General features: G+C 34.4%; 1 protein-coding gene across 1 annotated transcript in view; it reads left to right on the top strand.

The window, feature by feature from the left end:
* Positions 1–27,060, top strand: part of MPP7 (MAGUK p55 scaffold protein 7) — a 240,377-nt gene that overhangs the window by 141,610 nt on the left and 71,707 nt on the right. Inside the window, exons 4-6 of the mRNA XM_074324831.1 lie at positions 10,652–10,729; positions 13,144–13,224; positions 25,542–25,673. Coding sequence (XP_074180932.1) covers positions 10,652–10,729; positions 13,144–13,224; positions 25,542–25,673 — 291 coding nt within the window. The remainder of the gene's footprint in view (positions 1–10,651; positions 10,730–13,143; positions 13,225–25,541; positions 25,674–27,060) is intronic.

Below are 27,060 nucleotides of genomic sequence, written 5' to 3' on the forward strand. Positions count from 1 at the left end.
AGTGTGAAGCCCTTTTAAGGTCACTTTGTTTAATTTCACAACAGCTTACCTATGAACTAGGTACCATTATTATCCTCTTCTAAATATGAAGAACCTAAGATTTAGAAAGTTATCCAAAATCAAGGCACCAGCAGATTTGGTGTCTGGTGAGGACCTACTTCCTGGTTCATAGGCAGCTATCTTTCTGGGATGTCCTCTCATGATGGAAGGGGAGGATGCTCTCTGGGGTCTCTTTTATAACAGCACTAATCACATTCATAAGGGCTCCTCCTTCATGACCTACTCACCTCCCAAAGGCCTCACCTCCTGAAACTGTCACATTGGAGGAATAGGCTTCAGCATATGAATTTTGGGAGGAACATAAATATTCAGCCCATTGCAAAAGTTAAGTAAGTTGTCTAATGGCAAGTAAGGGATTGAACCGGGAATTAAACTCAGTATGTTTGAATTCAAGGCTCTTAATAAATTATATTGATACTTCATTCTTAAAAACTGTGAAAATGTTATAAATTCTTCATATTTACTTTGTCCTTGTCCTTTGCCCCATGTGATAGCAGTAAAGTCCCTAACGCATATGGACCTGTGTACTTATCTTTGGGGACAGCAAGGAAAACAACAGTGGGAAGTGTATATCCCATTTCACAGCTGCTTGGGGATTGAGATAGTGGTGTGGCTACTGAGAGGAGATGGAGTCCGTCGGGCCTCTGCACAAAGGAAGGAAGGAAAGCCTGTGGAACCGGCAGAACAACCTGCACTGAGCTCCGATAAGTCCCTGGGAATTTCTTACCACTGCAGCAATATCCACTTAACTGGTTTCCTGTTTCCAATTCACCCTCCTCCCCCATCATAAGGAAAACAAATGGAGGCAAGCACAATTTGGACCTTGTCTTTCCTCTTTAATGGCTTTTTAAAAAATTAATTGGATGAAGTTTAATTTCTCTAGAATACTGTTCTGGGAGCTAAAGCATCTGATCTGTGGAGAAGGTTCTGGGAAATGATTTCAAATAGAATCACTACACATTCAACCAAAATCAAAAGGTTGATGGTTTGTTGTTTTTTATAATTTAACTTAAGCCCCCAAACTGTTTTGGGTTCTTATAACCATTTTAAGGCCCTTATATGAGTATTCATCTTTATAGAGATGTTGCAAACACCCTGGCCTGAATTGAAGGCAAAGTAACCAGTTGCTCCTAGTGGTTTCCTATGGAAAGGCTTTTTTTTTTTTCTGGCTGTGTCACTTGAGCAAAGTTATAGCCTCAAAGCTTTGTTTTTTAAATTGTGCTTGTGAGCACAGTTACGCTCATAAACTACATAATACAGAAGGTCTAAAGACAAAATCATTATAAGTATATCTGTTTTAACTCTGAAAAGATCATTCCGAATTAGATGAACTATTATTTTCAACTTAAATTTTTTAGATCAGGTAGAAACACCAACCAAAATGAATCTCATAAGCCAAATGTACATAATAACTCCTGAAAGGTCAAATGTAAGGTACCTAGAAACTCCTGCTGGAAGTAAAATGTGATTTCCCCCCTCTTTTATAATAATATTGCTTACAGGAACTTGATGCTGTCTTGTGAGATGCCAGAAGTAATTTACATTAATTAAAGAACCAACTCAGCCTTCCGGATCCTACATTAAGCACCTAGACATTCTGGGTGCATAACTGCAAACATTCTTTTAAATGCATTAGTAAGCTTGTAAGTAAGTAAGTAAGTAAGTGAAATCCGTGTGTTTCAGAAAGGAACAATAAACGAATGCTGTCCTGGTGACTGCTTAAGCTTATGTTGCAGCTGTGTTGGAGGGTCTGGCCAGAGGTGGGGTGGGGAGTCCCTCTCCTGACATTTACGCTAGATAATGGTGGGGAATTAGTGCTGAGACACACATACACAAAACAGTTACTTTTCTAGGGTTACTCTGTTAGTGAATGGGAAGATGAGAAAAATTCCAACTACTTTTCTAGGTAGGTGGCAAAGAATCTGGTCTGTTTTCCCTGGGATGAGGTCGGAACAGAAGAAAAACTCTAGTTTAAGAATTTGTAACCATGAAATGGTTGGTCCATGGCTTGGGGTTTGAGTTTTTTATTCATAAACTCTAGGAGTCCTAATTGTGAAATTAGCAAAGTGACTGGTCATATTTCAAGGTCACCCATTGTAAGCAAATCAAAAGTATTTCTGAAAAGATATACCGTCACCCTAGGACTTTCTCACATAGCACCTCACAGAAGATTTACTAACGACCCCAAATTATAAAACATTTGAGAAAAAAAAGTCTGCCTTTAGCTATAGTCAGCAGGCACCACACACAGCAAGTTTAAAACCTAAGCTCTCTATATAGTAGAACAGTCTTGTAGACTATAAGTATGTTTAAAATGATATACGACATAAAAGAAGTCCTCAGTCCTAAGAAGAAAAATAGTAGGTGCTAGGAAAAGAGAACAGAAACATTTGTAGAAAGAGCCATATTTGAACTACAGGAATAGAAAATATAGTCATTAAAAAAACAAAAACAAAAATAAAACCTCTGTGGATAGGTTCCTCAGGGATTAGACACAGCTTAAGAGAGCAAAGTGAATTGGAAGATAGATTTCAGGAAAATTCTCAGAATGCAGACAGACAGCAAAGTTAAGACACATTAACTTGTTTTTCATGGAATATGGGATCCTAAAAGCCTTGCGGAAGAAAACAGGGCTAAGAAGTTTTGCCTTACTAGATATCAAGAGTGTAGGGCTGGCCCGGTGGCTCAGGCGGTTAGAGATCCATGCTCCTAACTCCGAAGGCTGCCGGTTCGATTCCCACATGGGCCAGTGGGCTCTCAACCACAACATTGCCAGTTCAATTCCTCGAGTCCCGCAAGGGATGGTGGGCAGCTCCCCCTGCAACTAAGATTGAACACGGCACCTTGAACTGAGCTGCTGCTGAGCTCCCAGATGGCTCAGTTGGTTGGAGCACATCCTCTCAACCACAGAGGTTGCCGGTTTGACTCCCACAAGGAAGGGTGGTCTGTGCCCCCTGCAACTAGAAACAGCAGCTGGACCTGGAGCTGAGCTGCGTCCTCCACAACTAAGACTGAAAGGACAACAACTTGAAGCTGAACAAAAAAAGTCCTGGAAGTACACACTGTTTCCCAATAAAGTCCTGTTCCCCTTCCCCAATAAAATCCTAAAAAAAAAGAGTAAGATACGAAAAGCTGACACGAAATCAACTTAAAAAAAAGTGTAGATAATAAAATACAGTAATGACATTGGTTCAGAGGCATATCAAGGAACAGAACAGAGAGCCTAAATACAGGCACTTTTATGTGGGAGTTCGATCAGTGACAAGTAAGTAGTATTATGTATCAGTCAGAAAAGATTATGTTTTCAATTAATATTTTTTGGAAAAAGACAAAGTGAAAGCTTCTTGTGGGTGTGAGTTAAAACTTTAGTATATAAAGTAAAACTTAAAAACCTTTAAGGGTAAATGTTTTCGGATTTTTTTGAGTATATACACAGGAGATGGATTTCTGGGTCCTATGGTAATTCTATTCTTAATTTTTTGAGGAACCTCCACACCACCTTCCATAGCGGCTGCACCAGTCTGCATTCCCACCAATAGTGTATGAAGGTTCCTTTTTCTCCACAGCCTCTCCAATACTTGCAATTATTTGTCTTCTTGATGATAGCCATTCTAATTGGGGAGAGGTGATATCTCATTGTGGTTTTTATTTACATTTCTCTAATGATTAGTGATGTTGAGCATCTTTTCATATGTCTGTTGGGCATCCGTATGTCCTCTTTGGAGAAAAGTCTGTTCAGATCCTCTGCCCATTTTTTAACTGGAGTGTTGTGTCTTTTTTTTGTTGGGATGGATCTTGAGATTATTATGCTAAGCAAAATAAATCAGACAGAAGTCGAGAACCATATGATTTCACTGATATGTGGTATATAAAACTGAAAACAACAAAGTAACAAGACAAATAAATGAAGAAACAAAAACTCATAGACGCAAACAATAGTTTATGGTTACTAGAGGGTAAGGGGACTGGTACATGAGGGTAAAAGGGATGAAATATATGGTGATGGAAGGAGAACTGACTCAGGGTGAACACACAGTGATATATAGATGATATATTACAGAATTTTACACTTGAAACCTATATAATTTTACTAATGTCTCACCAATAAATTTAATTAAAAAACCAAAATACACAGCTATAAAGAAAAAGATATGTGTATGTTAAAATAACTTATACTTGACCAGGCTTCTGTATTTGTATTATTTAAGATAATTGAAACAGTTGACATAGTCCAAAAAAGTAATAGTTTAGGGACAAAAGAAGTTTATTTCTCACTCGGTAATCATGTAGAGGGGTATGTCAGAGTGATGCGTCACTGTCCTCCATAAGATATTTTGGGGACCCAGGTTCCTTCCATTTGGTGGACTTCTTTTCTCTTAAGGCTTTGTCATAATCTGCATCCAGCTGGTGGAAGGGGAGAGTATGGAGGAAGCATACCAGTTTCTTAAAGTCTCATCCTGGAAGTTGCACTTAAAACTTTCATGTTTGACAGCTAAGCGTGTGCCTTAACCTAGCTGCAGGCAGAGTTGTGGGGACTCAGGAAGCCCTGAAGCACTTTTAGATGTCTATCAGAGTGCAGGAAGTAGTTATGTCAAAAGATTCCATAGCAAAAAAGTGCAAACAACCATAATGTTCCTCAGTTAAAAAAATGGATATATAAACTACAGTTAATTAATATGACAGAATATTATTCAGCTGTTAAAAATGAATGAGCTAGATCTGCATATATCAACCAGGTATCTCAACATAGTATTGAATGAAAAATCCACTTGTAAAGGAAAGAGTACCAATTATGTACATTTAAAAAATAATAGCATGTATTGTTTATGAATGTATATATGTTTAAAAGTATGGAAATGTGTGTGGTAATAATATCTGGCAGTTTCAGCATAATATTTTTTTGTTGGAGGAGAGAGAGGAGGGAGGGATGGGAGGATGGTTCTTCAGCCTTATCTCCATGATTTATTTCATTTGATATTTGAGGCAAATATACCAAGTTAATATCTCTTTAATTTCGATGCTGGTATGTGGTTTATCACATTTTATTTATATTTTAAATGTCTCAGGTCTTTAAAAATGGAACATTAATAATCAAAACATTTCAAAAAATTTTAGAAGTTAAAGAATGGTGCACTATATATTATCAAAATAAAAAAATACATGAAAATCACTTTGGGAATTCCTTATCATTAGAAACATTACATAGATAAAAGACAAAGATGAAAAGAGGGAATTGAAAGTACATGATTTCATTTCTAATTTCATAGTTGAGTAGATAGCTAGTCCTTCATCATCTTAGTGCCACGAGTGGCACAAGTGGCCTGAATGTTCTTATACTAAGTCTCTTGAGTACTAAAATATGGCAAAAGTTAAATTGACAAAAACCTCTTTCTTCTCAGCCACTCAACTAATGAATAGTGAATGAAAGAGGGACAGATAATATTTTAACTTGCTTAAATAGGTCAACTGAAATGCTCCCTTTATTTGATGTATGTCCTCTTATCTCTTTCCCAGATTACCTTTCCAAATAGCAAGGTTAGAATCACTTACACTCTTGCCATATTTTGTCTCTGACTCTGAGTATCTTTCTCCTGGAATGGGTTCTTATTTTTCTCAATATTTTATCAATGAATAAAATTCCAATTAGAGTAGTTTGCCTTTTGTTTTGTTTTCCAATAACTTGTGTGATGCGTGTGACTTAAGGGTTATGTAGGGCTCTTCTACATAAGGAAAGAAAGAAAGAATTAAAGTAAAAACAGAATAATAAAATATTAGGAAGCAAAAATGGTAAAACTAATAAATCTGAAAAATGGTTCTTTGAAAATACAGTAAAATCAGTATTAATGGAGGGTAAAAATAGAGAGGGTACAAATACACCAAATGAGAAATGGTAATGAAGAAAAATGTAGACAATACAGGAAATTCAAATATTCCTAAGAGATTGTTTGCGTGAGAAACTTTGTTAAAGCCAGTTAAAAATGAATAATTTTCTAGGAAATAGTATTTTCTGTCACTGACATTCAAAGAGATAGAAAAACCTAAATGGAGAAATTGCCATAAACCAACCAGAAGAAATATAGAAATTTTGGGCATAAAGCTACCTTCCAAAACACATCAGACCTTGCTGATATCTCAGGGGAATGTCATCATATACTTAAAGAAGAGATCATTCCAGTGGTATTTAGAAGTTTTTAGAGCATATAAAAATATAGAAAGTTTTTGTAGTTTTAAAAACAATGAAATGACTATTATATTGATATCAAGACCAACCCCCCCAAACTCAAAATATGCAAATGCCAGCCTCAGATATGAATATTGATGCAAAAATTCTAAATAAATTACTAGCCAATGGAATTCCACAGCACATTAAAAGAATAATACACCATAACCAAGTGAGGTTCATTGTGGGAGTGCAAGGATGGGTCAATATTTGGAAATGTATAAATAGAACTTACCATATTTAACTGGTCAAATAAGAAAAACAAACTATTTGTAAATATTGCAAAGCATTTTGTGAAATTGAACATTCATTCTTTAAAAAAATTCTTGATAAGTTTAGAACACATGGATACTGATTTCACATGATAATGTATGCGTTACCTATGGCAATGGAAACCCAAAATTTCTCCCATTAAAGGCAGGAACAAAACAAAGATGCCAGCTCTCAACAGTCTATTAAATTATTTTTTCCTGGAGTTATTGGACAAGGAAATTAACCAAAAGAGAGATATTAGTGGTATAAAATTGGAAAGGAGGACATGCAATTAGCACTATTGCCTATGCTGTATTTTTCAGCTTCAAATTTCCCCTTTGTCCCTTTTTTCTCTTGAGTCAAAATTATTTTTGTTTTCCTTTCGGAGAAAAGATTAAATTGTTATTTTTCACGAGGGTCCCTCCCAGCCATTAGAATACTTTTATGTTTTTTTATTCCTACACAACATTGTGTGTAATTTCCACCTCTTCTTGGCTGTCATTGTGTCCCAGGAATCTTTTAATACTCAGAATTCCCTCCTCTCCATGTTCGAAATGAAGGAGGTAAATGGGTGTGCGTGTACATCTGCATGCCAGTTCTGGATTGGGTACTTTTAATTAACATAGTAGAGATTCAAACTGCGGAACAGTTATTTTCAGTACTTTTTTATACTCATCATAGAAGACAGGAAACGGATTTTACAGCCTTGGTTTATTTAATATCATTCCAGTAACCACGAGTGGGTTTTTCAGTTTCAATGCCTCTACACATCACTGAGAGGTTGAAAACAAATGGTTGCATTGGGACTAGTTAAACCTTATTTATACTTTCGTTATGGAAGTTTCATTTAAAACAATTTCTACTGTATGTGTACTAAAATTAGGTTATTGGCACCAGATTTCCTTAAAAATATTAAACATTTATTTTCAAGATGTGTGTAAATGAGGGTAATAATATATTTCCTGTAAGAATTCGTTACATATAGAAATGATTTTTATTTTAACGGACTTCTTCTGATTACAAATGTAATGATAGTAAACAAACCTTTGTGGACATAAAGTGTACACTATTTAATAGAACATACATGTATCTGCATCTTGAAATATCCTTCTTTCTTTATAGTGTTTTTTAAATATTTTAGCATGACATATTTTTAGGACCTTACTTTTGAATAATTTCCTATGAAATTAACTTAACCAGAGTCTTCACTTCTCTCCAGACTTCTTTACTCCTAACTCCTTTCTTTCCACACCTCCTCCCACTTTTGCTCACTTACTGTTAAGTGGAGTAAAATGAAGTACACTTTTATTACATGGTTTAATCTTCAAAGGGATATGTTTAGGTAAAACAAATGAAATTTTGCAGATTTGGCTATCCATGATATTTAGTAATAGGTGCTAGTTTGCCTTATTGATGATTAAGCCGTGTCTTTGGTTGTATGTTTGTCTGTTGGATTCCAATATGTTACCACTCAGGAAAATTTGCCAAATTTATAGCAGAGTGAATTTTTCTGGGATAAAAAAGAGAAATTACAGAGTGTATGCTATAAAGCTATTCCATGTTATCCAATATGAAAGCCACTGGCCACCTGTGGCTATTTATATTTAAATTAAAATTAAATAAAAATTCTGTCCTTCAAGTACGCTAGCCAGAGTTCAAGTGCTCAGTAAACACATATGACTAGTTCAGGTTACATATCGAAGAAGCAGATATAGAGTGATTTCAATATCACAGAAAATTCTCTTGGACAACGTTGGGGTGAAGTCTATACATGTTACCTATTTATTATATTAGAATTTAGAAATCATTTTGGTTTTTTAAGTTTTCTTTCCTGGTATTAAAAAGCAGAATTTCTGTCAATATTTCTGGAAATAGTGAACAGCTCAAAATTATTTAATGTTTACTTCCCTACCAACTTATATTTTTTAAAGTATGTACTGAATTAAAATACATATCAACATAGGGTTGCCAGAGTTGGGAAATTCTAGGAGAACGTTAAAAAAAATTCTCGATGCAGAACAAAGTTTAGAGGTGGCTGAGTGGGCTCTTGGATGAGAATCTAGAAAACACAATGTAGAGACCGTTTTTAAAAGACACTCAGAGGAAGTAAATTAAGTGGAGAAATAAGTTATTTATTTGGAGTATGTAATTTTGGTTATAATTATTGTATTAATTTAAATTAATCTAAAAAATCTAGAAGACATTAGAAAGAAAAAATAAGGAGGGGGTGATGGAGAAGAATTGTCAATGATCCTGTCGTCATTGAAAACAGCCATTGCTATTTGTGACATATCTATCCAGCTTCCTTTCTGTGCCCTACAAACAGGCCGTATTCATTCAGCAGTAGATGAGGTCAGGGAAGAATGCAGATGAGATGGGAGTCTGCGAGTCAGGCCAACAGCGTGATAAAGAGCTCTGAGCCTGAGCCAGACAGCCTGAATGTCAAATGCCACCTCTGCGGGTTACTATTTGCAGGACCTCAGCAACTTATGTCACTCCTGTGTACATGTTTATCTGTAAAATTTGGGATCATGGTGCTATGTATCTCTTGATGTACTTGTCAGGGTTAGGTTATTAAAATACTGAAGTCATAGAAAACTGTATTACTAATAGTACCGATGACTACTATGTAGGTAGTCTAGGCACATGTGTCTAGTACGTATAAACTTCTATACTTTTTACTGCAGGGAATCACACATTTAAACAAGTAATTGCAATAAAGTTACAGGAGTTTATGAGAGGGTAAGTGCAGTATTCTGTCGTAATATTTGTTGAGGTGAGCTAATTCTTGATAATTACTGGAGTGAAATTAATGTAGCTCTTAAGATGGTTGGTTTTGTGTTAAGGTATACTTTAATAGATTTTTCAGATCAAAAGTTACTCCTAATAAAGCTGTATTCTTGAAAATTTGTTTATTACTTGAATGTGATAAATGTTTAACAGTCCAGTGTTAACAGCCCTGATCTGATCATTCTGGTAATATCAGAAGTGTCAAAATTATTTCCCTGATTCTTTACATTATGGACCAGTTTGCCAAAAAGGTAATAGAACCCTCTCTTAGCAATAGCATCAGGGTCTTCTAAATAAAATCTGTCTTCCAGACTTTTTACGAGAAAGTTTGGTTAGCTTTGAGTATAATTAAAGAGTATATTACTTGATAACCAGTTAGAAACAGGAAATTGTGAGGTGCAACTCTTTTTCATATATAGTGTGTGTGTGGGGGTTTGTTCTACTATAAAAAAGAGGCTAAAGTAAGTTTTCAAGTATAAAATTTTAAGTGCTTCTAGATAAGAGCTGAAATGGATTAAACAAGTGCTGATAGTTTTGCATTTGTCAAAATATCTTTAATTTCTTAACTGCAATACTAGAATTTTAAAGGAACTCAGTTTGTCTTATAATGGTTTAAAATATATTCTTGCCTCTTGTTTCTTGGGTAACGATGATGGGAAATGAAGTTCCAAAGTGTTTTTTTATTTATTAATATAATTTCACTTGTTTTCCAGTATGGAAAATTATTTTACTTAAGCTAACTGGTTATGAGAAATGTCTCTAGTTATGAGAAATCCCTTTGTTTCTTAGAAATTTGAATTCTAGGGGGAAAGTTGGCAATTTGAAAAAAAAAAAAAAAAAGGAACGGTGTGTTCTTGGAGTGCTGGCACACAGGTCCAGGCAGTGCCAGCTTCTATAGCCTTGGGGGTTATTACACACCAAACTGTCAGCATGTGGCTGCCATTTTACCACTTTGCTTTAATCATAATTTAGGTTTTTAGCAGGAATATAAACTGCAATCACTGCTTGAAGTATTGAAGCAGTATGTTTTAGAAATTAAAGATTTTACAAAGCTAATGTTTGTTGGGGGGAGAACAAAAGTATAGTTTCTATGTAGATTCTATTTGATGACATTTTCTTTTCCCATTTGACTTTATGTTATAAACACTGGACCATGTAATAGCAATAGATGAATTATGCCTACATATATGTCATCTATAGGTTGATAGAAACATATTTTTTTGTTTAGAATGTTCAATGGATTGGTTTCTATCTACAATGATAAACATAGTCAAATATTTCTGATTGTTCGCTCACAGGTGAACTGATATTCATTTGCTTTTCTTCCAGATTCATGAAAAACTACACTATTATGAGAAGCAGAATCCTGTGCCCATCCTCCATGGCGCGGCAGCCTTGGCTGATGATGTAAGTGTTCCCTTTCTGAGATCATTGGGACACGTCTCCCACCAGCCTGGCTGCAGCAGAGCTCATCCTAGCACAGACAGATGCACTTGAAAACCAGAAGTTGCAAATGTTTCCAAAATTCCTGTCATCACTGAGCTTACGCTGATATTATGCTGATTTTCACTCACTTTCCTGTTGTGAAATTTTGCATGTAGATACCTTCTTGTTCTGCCTTGGTAACTACGTAATAGAAATTTTAGGCTGTTAACTCTCTGGGGAGAGAGAAGCTGTCAGCTATTAGTGTTCGGAGAAAGTCACAGACAAGAGGAATGCTTTGGAGAAATAAAGACAAATGAGATAGTTCTATTGCTGACAGTACTAAAAAATGACAGATACTAGTATAGGAATGAGGCATATGAAATACATAAAAAGACAGGATTGTTTTTAATATGGATTATAAAGCATAGTAATGATTTATGGGTATTAGACCTTTCCAAATTACCTTCATAACCAAAAAATAAATTTTAGAAGCAGTTGGCATTGATGGAGTAGTTAATTTCCTGTAGCTATAATTTTATTTTCAATTTGGGGGAGGGAACTAACTTGCTGTTTCTTACTGTTAACTTTCAGACTCGGATGAATTGAGAGCACACCTGGATAAACTATAAGGGACACTAAGCTAGACGAGAAATAAGTTTAGTGTAAAGGCTGATTTCAGGGACCTCTTGGAGCTTATTTGTTGCTTTTTAAGTTTTTACTTTGTTATGATAAAATAAACCATAATTCAGTTTAGTAAAATATCAGGGCTGCATAGTAAAGTATAATAAAACAATTGACCATCTTCAGAGGTTGATTTTCTTTGATGTATTTTATATTCTAAATTAGAAAATAAAGCATATGTAATAAATTTCCAAGTTGTGTGCTATTTGTTTAGTCCCCATTTTTCCTTCCACTTTTATCTACAGAAGTTATAAATTACAAGGATGTTTCAATGCATGTGTTTTATGAGGAATCTTACCTCTGCATCATAGAGCCAAAACATTTAAAGTGAAAATGAATAAAAGTGGAGATATAGTTCTACAAAAAGCTGCAGTTGCCACTTGAGAAAGTCTTAAAAACTAGTGTTTAAAATTTTACTGTTAAGAGTTTGGGGAAATATTTATTTATAAACCGATGCAATTGAGGCCCCATCGTATTACAACAATATTGCTTTTCTAAACAAATTTAGAGACTATTATGTAAATATGGTGAAACGTAGCATTTTGTAATTCAACAGAGCAATGAATCGGAATATTTAAAAATATTGTTATATATTAAGTAACCAAAGAGTGCAAAGAACCCTTTGCAACTTTTTGTAAGTAAATTCTGTAAAAAATGTTACCTTGAAAAAGTAAAAGCACTTTTTGAAATGTAATCAATGAATAGACCAGTTTTATCTGACTTTATTTTTTGTGTATAATTTATATTATCTCCTTCTTTTAGAGAAAAGTCATTTTCCAGAGATCACAATTATTTTTAGCTTGGTAGGAACAATAGGGGCAAATGGAAATTTCTTGCAATGTTTTAAGAAAGGTTTTTAAGTGAAAATATGTGTACAGAGTTTGAATTCTGTGCTGCATAGCTCATAATTCTAATCTTTTTTTTCCCTGAGTCTTGCTTTTCTTCTTATGAAAATTATTTAGCCTTCCTGTAGCCTAAAATTGAATAGAAATTTTGGCAGGAAGATCTCTTAATGAAGAACATGAGGCAGATTCAAAGCTCCAATCCTTTCTTTAGCTAGAACCAGAAATGGGAATTCTTCATCATTGTAATAGAGTACAGTCAGCGTTTATGGTACTGGAGTAGTTGTCGACCTATGATAAGTCATTTTATGATTATCCTGGTTTATACTTAACAGACTTCCTAGTCTGCGTAGGTAAATATATTAAAAGTTTCAGGCCATTTGCTCTATTAGAGGCATTCTAGTTCTTTTTACCCCAGCTCTAAACAGCAAGCTACTGTGGGTTTTTGGAAACCCTGTGGATTTCACCACCTCATTCAGAAGGATTTTTTTTTCTTTTCTTTCTTGCTTTCTTTCTTTTTTTTTTTTTTCTTTTAAATAGTGTCAAAGCTTGATCCAGTCCTTTTTACAAGTGGTCCTTTGTCTGCAAGCAAAAGACCATTCAGTAGATGAAGTGCTGGGGTTTGCCCTCATTGCAATAAATCAGGTGATCTGGCTGATATGATTCCTTGAGTTGTGCTCAGCCAAGAGCCTGGGCTGGGATCTCTGCAACCAAGGGCCTAAAAAGAAGAGCAATGATTGATAGTCTGTTTTCTTTCATGCTGACTTCTCCTTAATCACTGGACAGTAGCAAGATAGAATCTCAGTGGTCACACGTGGAACGACACAATGCTCTTACTAAATGTTCTTTATGTCAACGTGATCTGTCTTGCAGCTGGCTGAAGAGCTTCAGAACAAGCCATTAAACAGTGAGATCAGAGAGCTGTTGAAACTACTGTCAAAACCCAACGTGAAGGTGAGGACATGCAATAAATATCTTCCAAAAGGGCCACTTTCTGAGACGTCAGATGAATTTTGTTTCAAGCATCAATTTTCAAGTAAATGTATTTTTAAGAAGTGCATAGTATTTTAATAGCCTAAATCTCATTAAGGAAAGAGAGTTGAGCTTTTGATGATAATGTGACAAATTATAAAATACTTAATTGGGAAGCTCAGAATTTAAGTTGGCACATATAATGTGGCTTCAAGGTTATTTTCCTTTTAAATGAAATTATGAGTACAGAATACAGAACCTATTAGTGATCTGGTTTAGGTTCATTTTACTTGGCTAGTTAATGGTATTCCAATATGTTTGACAGCTGTCTTTTTCTGTAGAGTCATTTCACCATGTCTCTTCCTCCTCCACTTTCCTCCTCCTATCTCTTATCCCTCTACCAATTCATGTTTTAAGATATCCTACCATTTTTCAGAGCAGAGCAATTTTCCAGTGTAAATACCACTAAAATATTAGTAGACAGATTTCAATTCTCCTTGCCATTTTCCTCCCATGTTTATTACTTATTTTTTCTCCAAATATAATTAGTCAACAGAAGTCATTTTGAAAATTTCCTGTTAATTCTAAGGACCTTAATGCACTAAATACCCAAACCTATACATTTGGACTTGACACTGCTGCAGTTGTATGTAAAATATTGTTCATGAGTCAAACTTACATATTGATTATGCAATTATGTGATTAAAGTGCTTACTTATGATGATTTCTGGTAAACACATATAGATTGTTGGATGAAAATTTCTACCTAGATGCAAAAACCGGTTTCTACCTTCCTTGAAAAAACATTGGAACTGTGCTATATATGGTCTTAACTTGATATTCAGGGGAAAAAAAATTTAAATAAAAGATGACGTGAAGACACGCATGGACTATAATTTCTAATCCCTATAAGTACATGAATGTATTACTGTAAGGTGAGTATGATTAGTAATATGAGAGTAATTGACTTGTAGTGGTACAGTGGAGATTGGTTAAATTTTAGTTCTAAACGAATAAAGATCATATGAGAGCAGAATAGTTGCTTGATCTTAAAGACAAAGTGTGTGGAAAGGATAAGAGCTCATAGCCAGAGAATGCTCGGAAAATGTCTTCATTTGGTCTTAGACTACAAATGAAAAGTTAATATTAGCCAGAGCATGGTAAGATTAGCTATGAGAAGCTTATTAAACTCCTTTTTGAGAAGTATTGTATTGGTTCAAGTATTAGAAATTTCTGACCAAAACAAAACATGATTTAGGTGTTCTATTAGAAATGAAATAGCTAATAATAGAGATGATACTAGATGGAAACTAGTATTTGGCTTGAGAGCGAGGTATGATTTTAAATGGTATTATGTACTACCATTGGATACAATTTTATAATTGAATACCTGAACTTTGCTATGGAAAAATATCTTAGATGAATATATTTTTTTAATTTTTCATATTTATAAAGAATGGATGAGAAGTCAGCATGAAAAATACATGTTCTGGAACTAATTCCGTGTTTCCCCCAAAATAAGACCCAGCTGGACAATTTTACTATATTTTACTATAATATAAGACTGGGTCTTATGTAACATAATACAATATAATATAAGACTGGGTCTTACATTAATTTTTGCTCCAAAAGACGCATTAGATCTGATTGTCTGGCTAGGTCTTATTTTCGGGGAAACATGGTTGGTAGAAAATGGGTAAGATTCTAGGCACATGATGTTTCAGTTGGCACTGCCTTTTTCTCATTAGCCTGTGTTAGGAAGAAAATAGCTTTCTGCCCTTTTTGACCTAACATTTAACATTGCTTTCCTTGAAATCATTTATATTAACCATCATCATGTTGAATCTCACTTTTATAGGTATTATTTTAAGAAATATAACCCCCAGGAGCATTTTCTCAGTCCGTTGAGATTTTGCTTCCCGGCAATTGTTGTCAGTTTGGCTCAAATAAACTCTTACAAGCTTTCTATTTTAAAAATAAACAAACAAACAAACAACAAAAAAGAAAGAAATGTAGCCCCTAAATAAGTTTCGAACTGTTTCAGAATATGGTTAACCACGCCTTTTTGTCCAGGGAATACACTAAAATATTTGCTTTTTTTTTTTTTTAAGCAAAAGCAAGGCACAGAAGAATATGACATATATATGAATTGTTAATTGAACTATATACATGACAGTTAAAATATGAAAAATGAATTCTGGGATGTTAATTTGAATATTGTCTTTAATTTTTAGTGCATAAAGGAAGTAATTATTTACTTTTAAGGATTGCTATTCCATTTTAAATATGCAATTCACAATACTGAAATGAAACCTGAAGTGTACCTCTAAAGTAATAATGACTTTTTTTTAAAAAAAGATTTTATTGGGGAAGGAGAACAGGACTTTATTGGGGAACAGTGTGTACTTCCAGGACTTTCTTTTCTTTTTTTTTTTTTCCAAGTCAAGTTTTTGTCCTTTCAATCTTAGTTGTGGAGGGTGCCATTCAGCTTCAAGTTGTTGTCCTTTCAGTCTTAGTTGTGGAGGGCACAGCTCAGCTCCAGGTCCTGTTGCCGCTGCTAGTTGCAGGGGGCGCAGCCCACCATCCCTTGCGGGAGTTGAACAGGCAACGTTGTGGTTGAGAGGATGCGCTCTGACCAACTGAGCCATTTGGGAGGCAGCTCAGCTCAAGGTGCCGTGTTCAATCTTAGTTGCAGGGGGCGCTGCCCACCATCCCTTGCAGGACTCGAAAAATTGAACTGGCAGCCTTGTGGTTGAGAGCCCACTGGCCCATGTGGGAATCGAACTGGCAGCCTTCGGAGTTAGGAGCACGGAGCTCTAACTGCCTGAGCCACCAGGCCAGCCCCAATAATGACTTTTTAAAACACGCACAGATATACACAACCAAATATGTAGCCACTATGGGAAGGTAATACATGGATCCCACAGATCTGACAACTCCTTGAAAAATTTTAAAACGTTCTTTGGTAATTTGTAAATGTCAGGGAGTCAGATCTTCATTCATTCATTCTTGTACATTTTTTATGAATGCCTACTCTGTGCCAGGCTCTATAGATTCAACTTACAGAAGATACCGTGTTTCCCTGAAAATAAGACCTAGCCAAACAATCAGGTCTAATGCGTCTTTTGGAGCAAAAATTAATACAAGACCCAGTCTTATTTTACTATATATAAGACTGGGTGTAATATAATGTAATATAATAATATAATATAATATAATATAATATAATATAATATAATATAATATAATATAATATAATATATATAATATATATAATATAATATAAATATAATACCAGATCTTTTATTAATTTTTGCTACAAAAGATGCATTAGAGGTGATTGGCTAGGTCTTATTTTCGGTATATGTAGAAACACAGTATATGTAGATTAATGAAGGTGATAGGAGAAATATTGGGTTTAAAAAAAAGGGAACATGTGGAACACAGAGGAGTCATGCTAAATCTAAACTTGGGTTGGGAGCATAATAATCTCAAGATATAGGTACACAATGGAATACCACTCTGCCATAAGAAAAGATGAAACACTGCCATTTGCAGCAACATGGATGGATCCTGGGATCTTGAGATTCTTATGCTAACTAAGCAAACTAGGTCAGGCAGAAAAAGTCAAGAACCATATGACTTCACTTATATGTGGGATATAAAACTAAAAGCAACAAATGAACAAGACAAACAAAGAAACAAAAACTCATAGACACGGACAACAGTTTAATGGTTACCAGAGGGTAAGGGGGGAGGGAGGTGGTAGAGAAGGAAAAGAGCATCAAATATATGGTGATGGAAGGAGAACTGACTCTGGGTGATGAGCAAACAGTGCAATATATAGATGATGTATTACAGAAATGTACACTTGAAACCTATATAATTTTACTAACATTGTCACCCCAATAAATGTAATGAAAAATTTAAAACATTAAAAATTTCAAGAAACCAATTTATGATATTTGTCTTTAATAAGTTGTGATAGTTTATTACTTTAATCTTACCTTTCAAGAAGTACTTGGATACTTTAAAAATACACAGAAAAAAATTTGATAATATGTAATTATATTTTAAATTCAAACTATTAAGTAGAAATTAGAAGCCTCTATCCTCATTGCTTTATTAGTGAATATGAGCTTTGTTTCCTGTGCTTAATGACTTTTTATTCTGTGAACTGTGTGTTCATATGCCTTTATGGATAAATACTTTTTATCCAGTAGATACTTTTTATCCAATACTACATTACCTTTTCTTCCTTCTTGTATACAGACATATTACATGTACACTTTTCCATTATAAATAGGATACTAGAATGCTCTACTTACTGTTTGTTTTGTGTGTTTTTAACATTTGGATGTTTTGGACTTCTCTTTGGATCAACATAATTATCTACTTAACATTCCTTAGAGGTGGACATTCTGTTGTTTCTGCTTTCTGCTATTTAAACAACACTATACTGCACATCTCTTGTATATTACAGAATTTTATTTGGTCAATAAATTGTTGGGTTAAAATGTTTGTACATTAAAATTTTGATAGTTATTGCCAGCTTGTCCTTAGCAGTAATCTAGATAGGGTTTCTCAATGTATAGTGTCTTCAGTACTGTGAGAGAAGATCCTTTTTCTCTGTGCCTTTGCAAGCCCTGTACAGTTAATGTTCCTTTTTCAGCTCTTGTGATTGATCACCACTAGAATATATGCCAACACTTTTCCTGTATAACTTGTTGCCCTCAAGTCTTGAATAGTTAGGAAATGACTTGTCATTCTGTAGCAATAGTCTTATCTGACAACTGTCAAAGGTTTAAAGATTACATCTTTAAAGATTGGATGTAATCTTTAAATCTTTGAATTGATGGGTCAGTTGCCATATACCAAAAATAAGCAAGTATTCTTATTACTCAATAATGTCTAAACATCCAGTCTTATTGTTCAAATCTTAAAGTCCAGAAAAAAATAACAAAGTATGAAAGAAAGAACAGATGATGAGAAAAGGGAATTGGTAGTGAGTAGTGAAAGGCCTAAATAGATGTGATAAAATGAAAGCTTCCAGCAGTGATGGGCCATTCCATCAGCAATAATGTTTGTGGCACTGATGGAGGTATGGTGATCTCTACAAAGACTGTTTCTAGAGGAAGCAAAGGTAGTCATTAATAAATAAGAACTATTCCTAGGCATCAAATTGTCATATTAAAGGCAAATCAACCTCTACGAGACACCATTCTGTGGCTTATTTTTGATAAAACAGTGAAGTGACATAATCTCTAGAACATGGTTTTATAATTTAGGAAGTCAGGGAAAATTTGGTAGATTTGTAAAAGGCAAAAAATAAAAAGATTTGTTCTAATTGTTCACCTTTCCAAAACATTCACTTACAAGAAATTACTGATTGCCTGAGCATGCAGAATGGATAAGATTTCATTAAAGCATGCTAAAGGGAAAAGTTAAGCTTCCTTCTGGAGGAATCAATCGATGTTACTCATCCTTGTGAGTTAGACACTTAATTCTGTGGACCTGACAGATACTTAGAACATAGAATTGACTTCAGGGGGTTTAAGGCAATGAGAGCTTGTGAGCCTGATGAGTTATAGGGGCTAGTGTTCAATTTCCTGCAGATTCTTCTGAGAGGCAGGTAAACCCATCAGTTGTGATTGGTAGCTAAGGCGTATGGAAACACAATTTTCATTTAAGTATTGCCTTTTGAAAGGAAAACTTGTATACTGAAGAATAAAGTCACCACAGTTAAAACAGGAAAGTGGAATACAAAGCTACTTTTAGTTGTTCAAAATAGAAATGTTGCTAACCAAAAATAGTTGTAAAAGAAAGCTAGTGAAAAATTAGGAACTTGATATCTATATTTTGGAGTCTAGACATGGAAATGAATACAAAGCTAAGAAGGAAATATATAGCTGGTATTCTGAACATTGCCTATCAACAATAACAATCATTTATTTTAAAATATGTTAATTAGCTATCTCTATTATTACTATGTATGTGAAGGATAGTTACCATAGATACCTAGATAGTGGACATTTCTGGTATCTTCATTCCTCTGAATAAATCCATATTCCCATCTACTGTGATTTCTCCTGTCTGAACAACTTCTTACAACATTTTTTCGGGGGGAATCCAAGTCTACTGGTGATGAATTCCTTCAGTTTTTGCATGTCTTTAAAAAGTCTTCAACATCCCTTCATTTCAAAAGATATTTTTGTTGGGTATAGAATTTTAGGTTGACTATTTTTCTCTGAGTTTTTAAAGATGTTGCTCCATTGTCTTGTGGCTTACATTGTTTCTGATGAGAAGTGTGTTATCACTTTTATCTTTAAAAAATATATATATATACATATATATGTATATTTTTATATATGTGGTGTATGTATATATATATACACATATATGTATATTTTTATATATGTGGTGTATGTATATATATATACACATATATATAAACATATATAAAATATACATATTAAATATATATATTTATATATATTTAATATATATATTTATATATATTTTATATACATACACATATATATGTATACACACACACACATACACACACACACACACACACACACACACCATGTTTCCCCAAAAATAAGACCTAGCTGGACAATCAGCTCTAATGTGTCTTTTGGAGCAAAAATCAGTATAAGACCCAGTCTTATATTATATTGTTAGATAAGACCGGGTCCTATATTATAGTAAAATAAGACTGGGTCTTATATTAATTTTTGTTCCAAAAGATGCATTAGAGCTGATTATCCAGTCTTATTTTTGGAGAAACATGGTATATAATTAGTTTCAGGTGTACAGAAAACAATAATTAGACATTTACACACCTTACAAAGTGATAACCCCAACAAGTCTACTACCCACCTGAAACCTTAGATAGCTATTACAATACCATTGACTATATTTCTTATGCTATACTTTACATCCTGTGACTATACATATATATATATATATATATATATATATATATATATATATATATATATATATATATATATATTATAGTTGACATTCAATATTATTTTAGTTTCAGGTTAGGCATTTATATAATTTATGAAGTGATTTCCCTGATAAGTCTAGTGCCCATCTGATACCATGCATAGTTTCTACATTATTGATTATATTTCCCATACTGTGTTTCACATCCCTGTGACTGTTTTGTGACTACCAATTTATACTTCCTAATCCCTTCACCTTTCTCACCCATCCCCCCAATACTCCCCCATCTAGCAAACATCAGTTTGTTCTCTATCTATGAGTGTATTTTTGTTGTTTGTTTGTTTATTCTTTTCTTTAGGTTGCACATGTAAGTAAGATCATATGGTATATGTCTTTCTTGGTCTGATTTACTTTACTTTGCATAATAACCTCTAGGTCCATCCATGTTGTTGCGAATGATAAGATTTCATTTTTCAATAGTAATACACCATTGTATAAATGTGCCACAGTTTCTTTATTCAGGCATCTATTTGGGCATTTCGGTTGTTTCCATATCTTGGCTATCGTGACTGGCATTGCATTAAACATAGGGATGCATATGTTTTTTTGAATTAGTGTTTTAGATTTCTTTGGATAAATACCCGGGAATGGAATTGCTGGGTCATAAGGTAGTTTTATATTTAATTTTTGAGGAATCTCCATACTGTTGTCTATTGTGGCTGCACCAATTTGCAATCCCACCAATAGTGCATGAGGGTTCCCTTTTCTTCACATCCTTGCCAACACTTGTTTTTTGTTGATTTATTGATGATAGCCATTCTGACAGGAATGAGGTGGTATCTCATTGTGGTTTTTATTTGCATTTCTCTGATGATTGGTGAGGTTGAACATCTTTCAATATGTCTGTTGACCATCTGTATGTCCTCTAGAGAAGTGTCTATTCAGTTCCTCTGCCCATTTTTAATTGGATTGTTTCTTTTTTGGGTGTTGAGTTGTATGAGTTTCTTTTTAAAACAAATTTTGGATATTAACACCTCTCTTATCAGATGTATCATTGGCATTTATCTTCTTCCATTCAGTAGGATGTCTTTTCATTTTGTTGATGGTTTCCTTTGCTGTGAAAAAACTTTTTAGTTTGATATAGTCCCATTTGTTTATTTTTTGTTTGTTTGTTTTCCTTTCCTGAGGAATTAGATCAGTAAAAATATTATTAAGGATAATGTCTGAGAGTTTACTTCCTGTATTTTCTTCTAGGAGTTTTATGGTTTTGGGTTTATGTATATATAAGCTGTGTGTGTGTGTGTGTGTGTGTGTGTGTGTGTGTGTGACTTTTTCCCTTTGTAAATATGCTTTTTTCCTTTGAATGACTTTAAGTTTTTCTCTTTCTCACTGGTTTTATGCAATTTGGTGTTACTTCTTTTATATTGCTTCTTTTATGGTTAAATACACTGAGCTTCTTGAACCTATAGGTTTTTTTGTTTGTGTGTTTGTTTTTTTAAATCAAGTTTGGAATATTTTCGGCCATTTTTCTTCAGATTTTTTTTAGCTCCCTTCCTTTCTTTGGAGATGCCAATTATGCATATATGTTAGGCCATTGAAATTGTCCTACAGCTTAATAATATTCTGTTCATAATTTTTCAATATGTTTTCTCTTTGTTTCATTTTCGATGGCTATTTTTTGGGTCTGGCAACACTCAAAATATTTTCCATACAAATTAATGGTAACTGCTTCTTTGCTTAATGCTATTTTGGCTTATGAAATTTTTCAGAGGAATACTCTGCTTTTGGATAGTGGGGGGAACCTATAATTGGGGGTTTCTTAATGTTGCAACTATTGACATTTTTGGGCTTGATAATTATTTGTTGGGGGAGGTGACAGTCTTATATGCTATCAGATGTTTAGGAGCATCCCTGGCCTCTATACACTAGATGTCAGTAGCATCTCCCAAATTGTGACAAACCAAAACTGTCTCTAGATATTGCCAAATGACTCTGAGGGAGTAAAATTGCCCAGAGTTAAGAACCACTGCTTTAATCCTTTCTGGTAGTTTTTTTCGTAAGCATGCATTTGCTAAGTACTTGGCTAAGGACTCAAGAGGGACATCTTGCAGCTCTCCAGAGCTCTGTCTCTGTGCAGTTCTTTCCTCTGCAATACTCTTCCTGGAGAAACCCCTGACCTCCCTGGATTCCCAGCTCTGTTTTTTCAACTCAGGGAGACCACTGGGTTCTGCCTGGGTTCTTCCTCCCCTGACACAGCCAGCAAACTCTCTCTAGGCAGTAAACTGGGGCAGTCATAGGTTGATATTTGTTTCCTGTCTCCAGTGATTACTGTCCTTCATTGTCTGATGTCCAGTGTCTTCAAAAACCATTGTTGAATTATGCTTTTTTTTTTTTTTTTTTTTTAAGTTTTGTCAAGTGGGTCTCTGTTTACATCATCTTGGCCCCCACCCTCATTCTTGAATGATACTTTTGCTGGATATACGATTCTTGGCTGGCTATTATTTTTTTTCTAAGCACTTTCAAGGTATTTTAACTATCTTCTAGTTTCCATTGCTGCTGCTCATCAGTCAGCTCTCAATTTTTTCTTTACTTTCTGATGATCTTTTATTCTGTCTGATATTTTTCAAATCTCCTTTATGTCTTTGGCATTCTGCAGTTTCACTATGATATATCCAAGCATGGGTTTCTTTTTATTTTTCCTGTTTCCTAAAGGCTGTATTGGGCTTCCTGAATATTCACACTCTTGTCTCTTAATTCTTAAAAATTTGTAGTGATTCTGACTTCAGATATTTCATCATTTTGATGCTGTTTGTTTTTTTCCCTTTGAAACTCTTTTGGATACAAAAAGCTTCAAACACAAAGGGGAAAAAACATTAATTAGGTTCATTAAAATTAGGATCCTTTGTTGATCAAAAAACACTAATAAGAAATGAAAAGGCAAGTTCCCAAATGGAAAAATATATTTGTAGCATGTGTAACCATCAAAGACTTGGATCAAGTATATTATAAAGAATTCTTACTAATCAATTAGAAAAAGACACATAGAATAGAAAAACATGCAAGAATCTTGAATTGGAAACTCACAAAAGAAGATATACATACCTGATCAACAAAAGAAAAGGTTTTCAATATCGTTAGCTGTAAGAAAAAGGAAATTTTAACCACAACAAGATACTACTACACATTCAGAATGGCCAAATTTTAATAATGTAAAATGTTGGGGACTACGGGATGCAACTAGAACTCACATTAGCTGTTGGTAGGGGTGTAATTAGGACAACCACTTTAAAAAAATTGTTTCTATCTACAAACAATTTTGAATATACTTATAACCCATGACCTAGAAATTCCACTCTTAAATATACTTAACCAAATTATGCATGCAAATATATATGCATCAAAAGCCGTGAAATATTTATAGCAGTATTATATATGATATTCAAGAACTGAAAACAACCTAAATGTCCCTCAATAATGGGCATAATGGGTAAAAACACTGAAATATGCATATGTTGGAATGCTACATAACAATGGAAATGAATGGCCTCTGCTACAAGTAACAGCATGGATGAATCTCAACAACTTAGTATCAGAGAAAAAGTGAATATGCACTTAGAATTCTATTTATGTAGTATTTAAATTAGGCAAAACTGCCACCTGGGGAATAAAAGGCATGATGACTAAAGGAGCATAAGTGAGGGCTTCTGAGGTTCAGTTAATATTGTATTTCTTGTTTGGGATTGTTTGCATGGTAATATTCAGTTTTGAAAATTTGTTGTGCAATGCTTGTGAATTGTGTACTTTACTATATATATGTTGTAATCAATTTAAAAAGCTTAATTAAAAAATAGACACCATTTATCATGTTATAGTCAATAAAAAAGCTTAAAAACTAGACAGCATTTGTTTACCATCTTAGAGCTTCTGTTTCGGTGGCAGCAAATATTAAAAATATGCATATAAAAATGCTTGTATGGTAATGAACTATGAACATGTAGGAAGACAAAGAAGAAGATACTGTATGATCAAGTAACCAAGTGATTTGCTTTTATGTTGGGTGTTTTGGCCAGACCTGTCTGAGAAAGTGTTATTTAATCTGAGTAAGGAGGAGAGTGGTTGGTATAAGGTATGTTTACAGAGGAATTGAAGACTAGGACATGCTCAAGAGTTCGATCTTCATCCAAACCAAGATCAGTGGGTAGCTTTAGAAGAGTTATTAGCAGGCCAGTTATGTGATTTGATCAAGTTTTAAAATAATCACTCTGGCTACACTGTGAATTATGGATCTGAAAATGAGCCAAAGATGAATGCAGTTCGACCATTTAGAGGTTATTGCAATCCTCTAGGTAAAACTTGATGATATCAATGATCTAGACCAGGGGTCTGCTAAGGTTTTATGTAAAGTGTCTCTTGCTTATGCTTAATTTTGCTATTGGAGCCTAACAGCACCCATTGATAATACATCAGTGAATGAGCATGGCTATGTTACTATAAAGCTTCATTCATAAAAGGATGTGGCATAGTCTGTCAACCTCTGATCTAAACTGGAGAGTATACATTTTGGAAATAGAAATAACAGGATATATGGATTGGATCTTGGGAGTATGAGAGAAAAGATTTCAACGTTGATTTTTAGGCTTCTGGCTAGAGTAATTTATGGATCATGGCATTGCTGATTAGGGAACAAGTTAAAGTCTAGACCTGCTCAAAAGTGTAGACCTAAAATGTTAAGTAGTAACATGTCAAGGTTCCTGTGTTTTTCTTATCTTTGGTCTATAGTGACAGTATGGCAGTGTTTTGTGGGGTTTTATTGCTATAACAGTTATGACTAGAAATAATTTTATGTTTTTATACTTACTATACTATAAATGAAAAAGTGAGAAAACAACAAAAGAATGAAAACTAGTCAATCGTATTGATCAGCTCTTTTTGTGTTTTCTGCAAAGAAAAAACACATAGTTTTCTCAGACTCCTACTGGCTCACTGGCAATATATCTATAACTTCATTTTCTCCCTCCTTTCAAACGTAACAGCCCTCGCCCCTGCCCCCAACTGCCATCCTTATAAGGATGAACCAGAGAATATACAGGTTGAGAGATATTTTATGCTGATTCTTGTCATACATTAATGGCATTAGGGGTTGGGGTGGTAGCTGAGTGGAACTGCCTTCTGCTGTTCTGCATATTCCCTGTCTGTAAGAGTCTTGTTTCTTCAAGTATTTGCCTTATTATAATTGTTATGTCAAAATTATAACGCCACTTTGATTTTCTTTATACTTTGATGGGTGTGGAGTTTTGTATTTGATTAATATTATATTTGCCAACCCTTAACTTTGATAGGCTTTGCTCTCTGTACATGATACTGTGGCTCAGAAGAATTATGATCCTGTATTGCCTCCTATGCCTGATGATATTGATGATGATGAAGACTCAGTAAAGATCATCCGTCTGGTCAAAAATAGAGAACCACTGGTAAGTTTTGGTCTGCATCTTGTGCTCAGGTATGAGTGGATATCATGATAACACCATATCTGATGGGGACATCCCATATATTCCTGTCTTTAAAATACACTTCTTCTGTGCCCTCAAACTTGAAAATATGCATAAATGGAACCATCTTGTTTAACCATTCTTCTAAATCCTATTCTTTAAAGAAGATGGTTCCATTTATGCATATTTTCAAGTTTGAGGACACAGAAGAAGTGTATTTTAAAGACAGGAATATATGGAATGTCCCCATCAGATGTGGTGTTATCAGGCATTCTATTGGTTATAAATAGCAATAATCTTTAAAATGTGACTTGTTGACATTTATAAAAGAAAGCATAACATTCACCAGTCACAGTTGATTTGAGATTAAATGGTACAACTAAAAATAATTGCTTATGGCTTTTCTAGAAGGCTGATTTATTTTGAAGTATTGAGCAGACATTATTCATGTGTCTGTCTGATACCTCAAAATGTAACCAGAATAATGTGCCCCGCCCCAATGCTCAATGATGTCATATCGTAATCTTCAGAACATGTAGATGTGTTACTTTACATGGCAGAAGGGAATTTCCATGATTAGTTAAGGATCTTGAGATGGGAAGAATATTCTGGATTATCTGGTGGGCCTAATCTAAACACGAGGGTTCTTACTAAAGTGAAGGAAGGCAGGAGGGTCAGAGTCATAGAAGAAGATAAGATGATGGAAGCAGAGGTTGGTGTGATGTGGCTAGAGCCAAGGTATGCAAGAAACTTCTAGAAAATGGAAAAGGCAAGGACCAGAATGTATCCTAGATTCTCCACAGGAATGCAACCCTGCTGAAATCTGGATTTTTGGCTCCACAAAACCCATTTTGACCTTTCTGCCTCCAGAACTGTAAGATAATAAGTCTGTGTTAAGTCACTAAATTCGTAGTTATTTGTTATAGCAGCAGTAGGAAATGAATGTAGTGTATCCATATTTTTATGAAGCGACATTTAAAAGAAAAATAAATAAATTTTGTAATCTAGCAGTTGATTTTAAATGTAGCCCATTTATTCTACTTAAGACATTTTTTTGTGTGTTCTTAAAGCAAATAGCAGTTGGTAATGCAATAGATATCGGATGCTATGTTAAGTACTTGACATGCATTATATTTAATCCTCGTAATTGACATGAGGATCATAGTTTCTTTTTTTATAGACTGGGAAACTGATATTCAGAGAAATGAAGCAAACTTACCCAAGTATCACAGCTAACGAGTGGTAGAACTAAGATCCCAACTTGGCTCGTTATCTGCAAATACTAGTTTATTCTTCACCATATTGTGTCTTTATACTTTGCCCTTTTTGGTAGTTTTAATCTTCCTGTTTTGTTTTAGGGCAACTTTGG

The sequence above is a fragment of the Rhinolophus sinicus genome, linkage group LG02, assembly GCF_036562045.2.
Source record: "Rhinolophus sinicus isolate RSC01 linkage group LG02, ASM3656204v1, whole genome shotgun sequence".
NCBI classification, from domain to species: domain Eukaryota; kingdom Metazoa; phylum Chordata; class Mammalia; order Chiroptera; family Rhinolophidae; genus Rhinolophus; species Rhinolophus sinicus.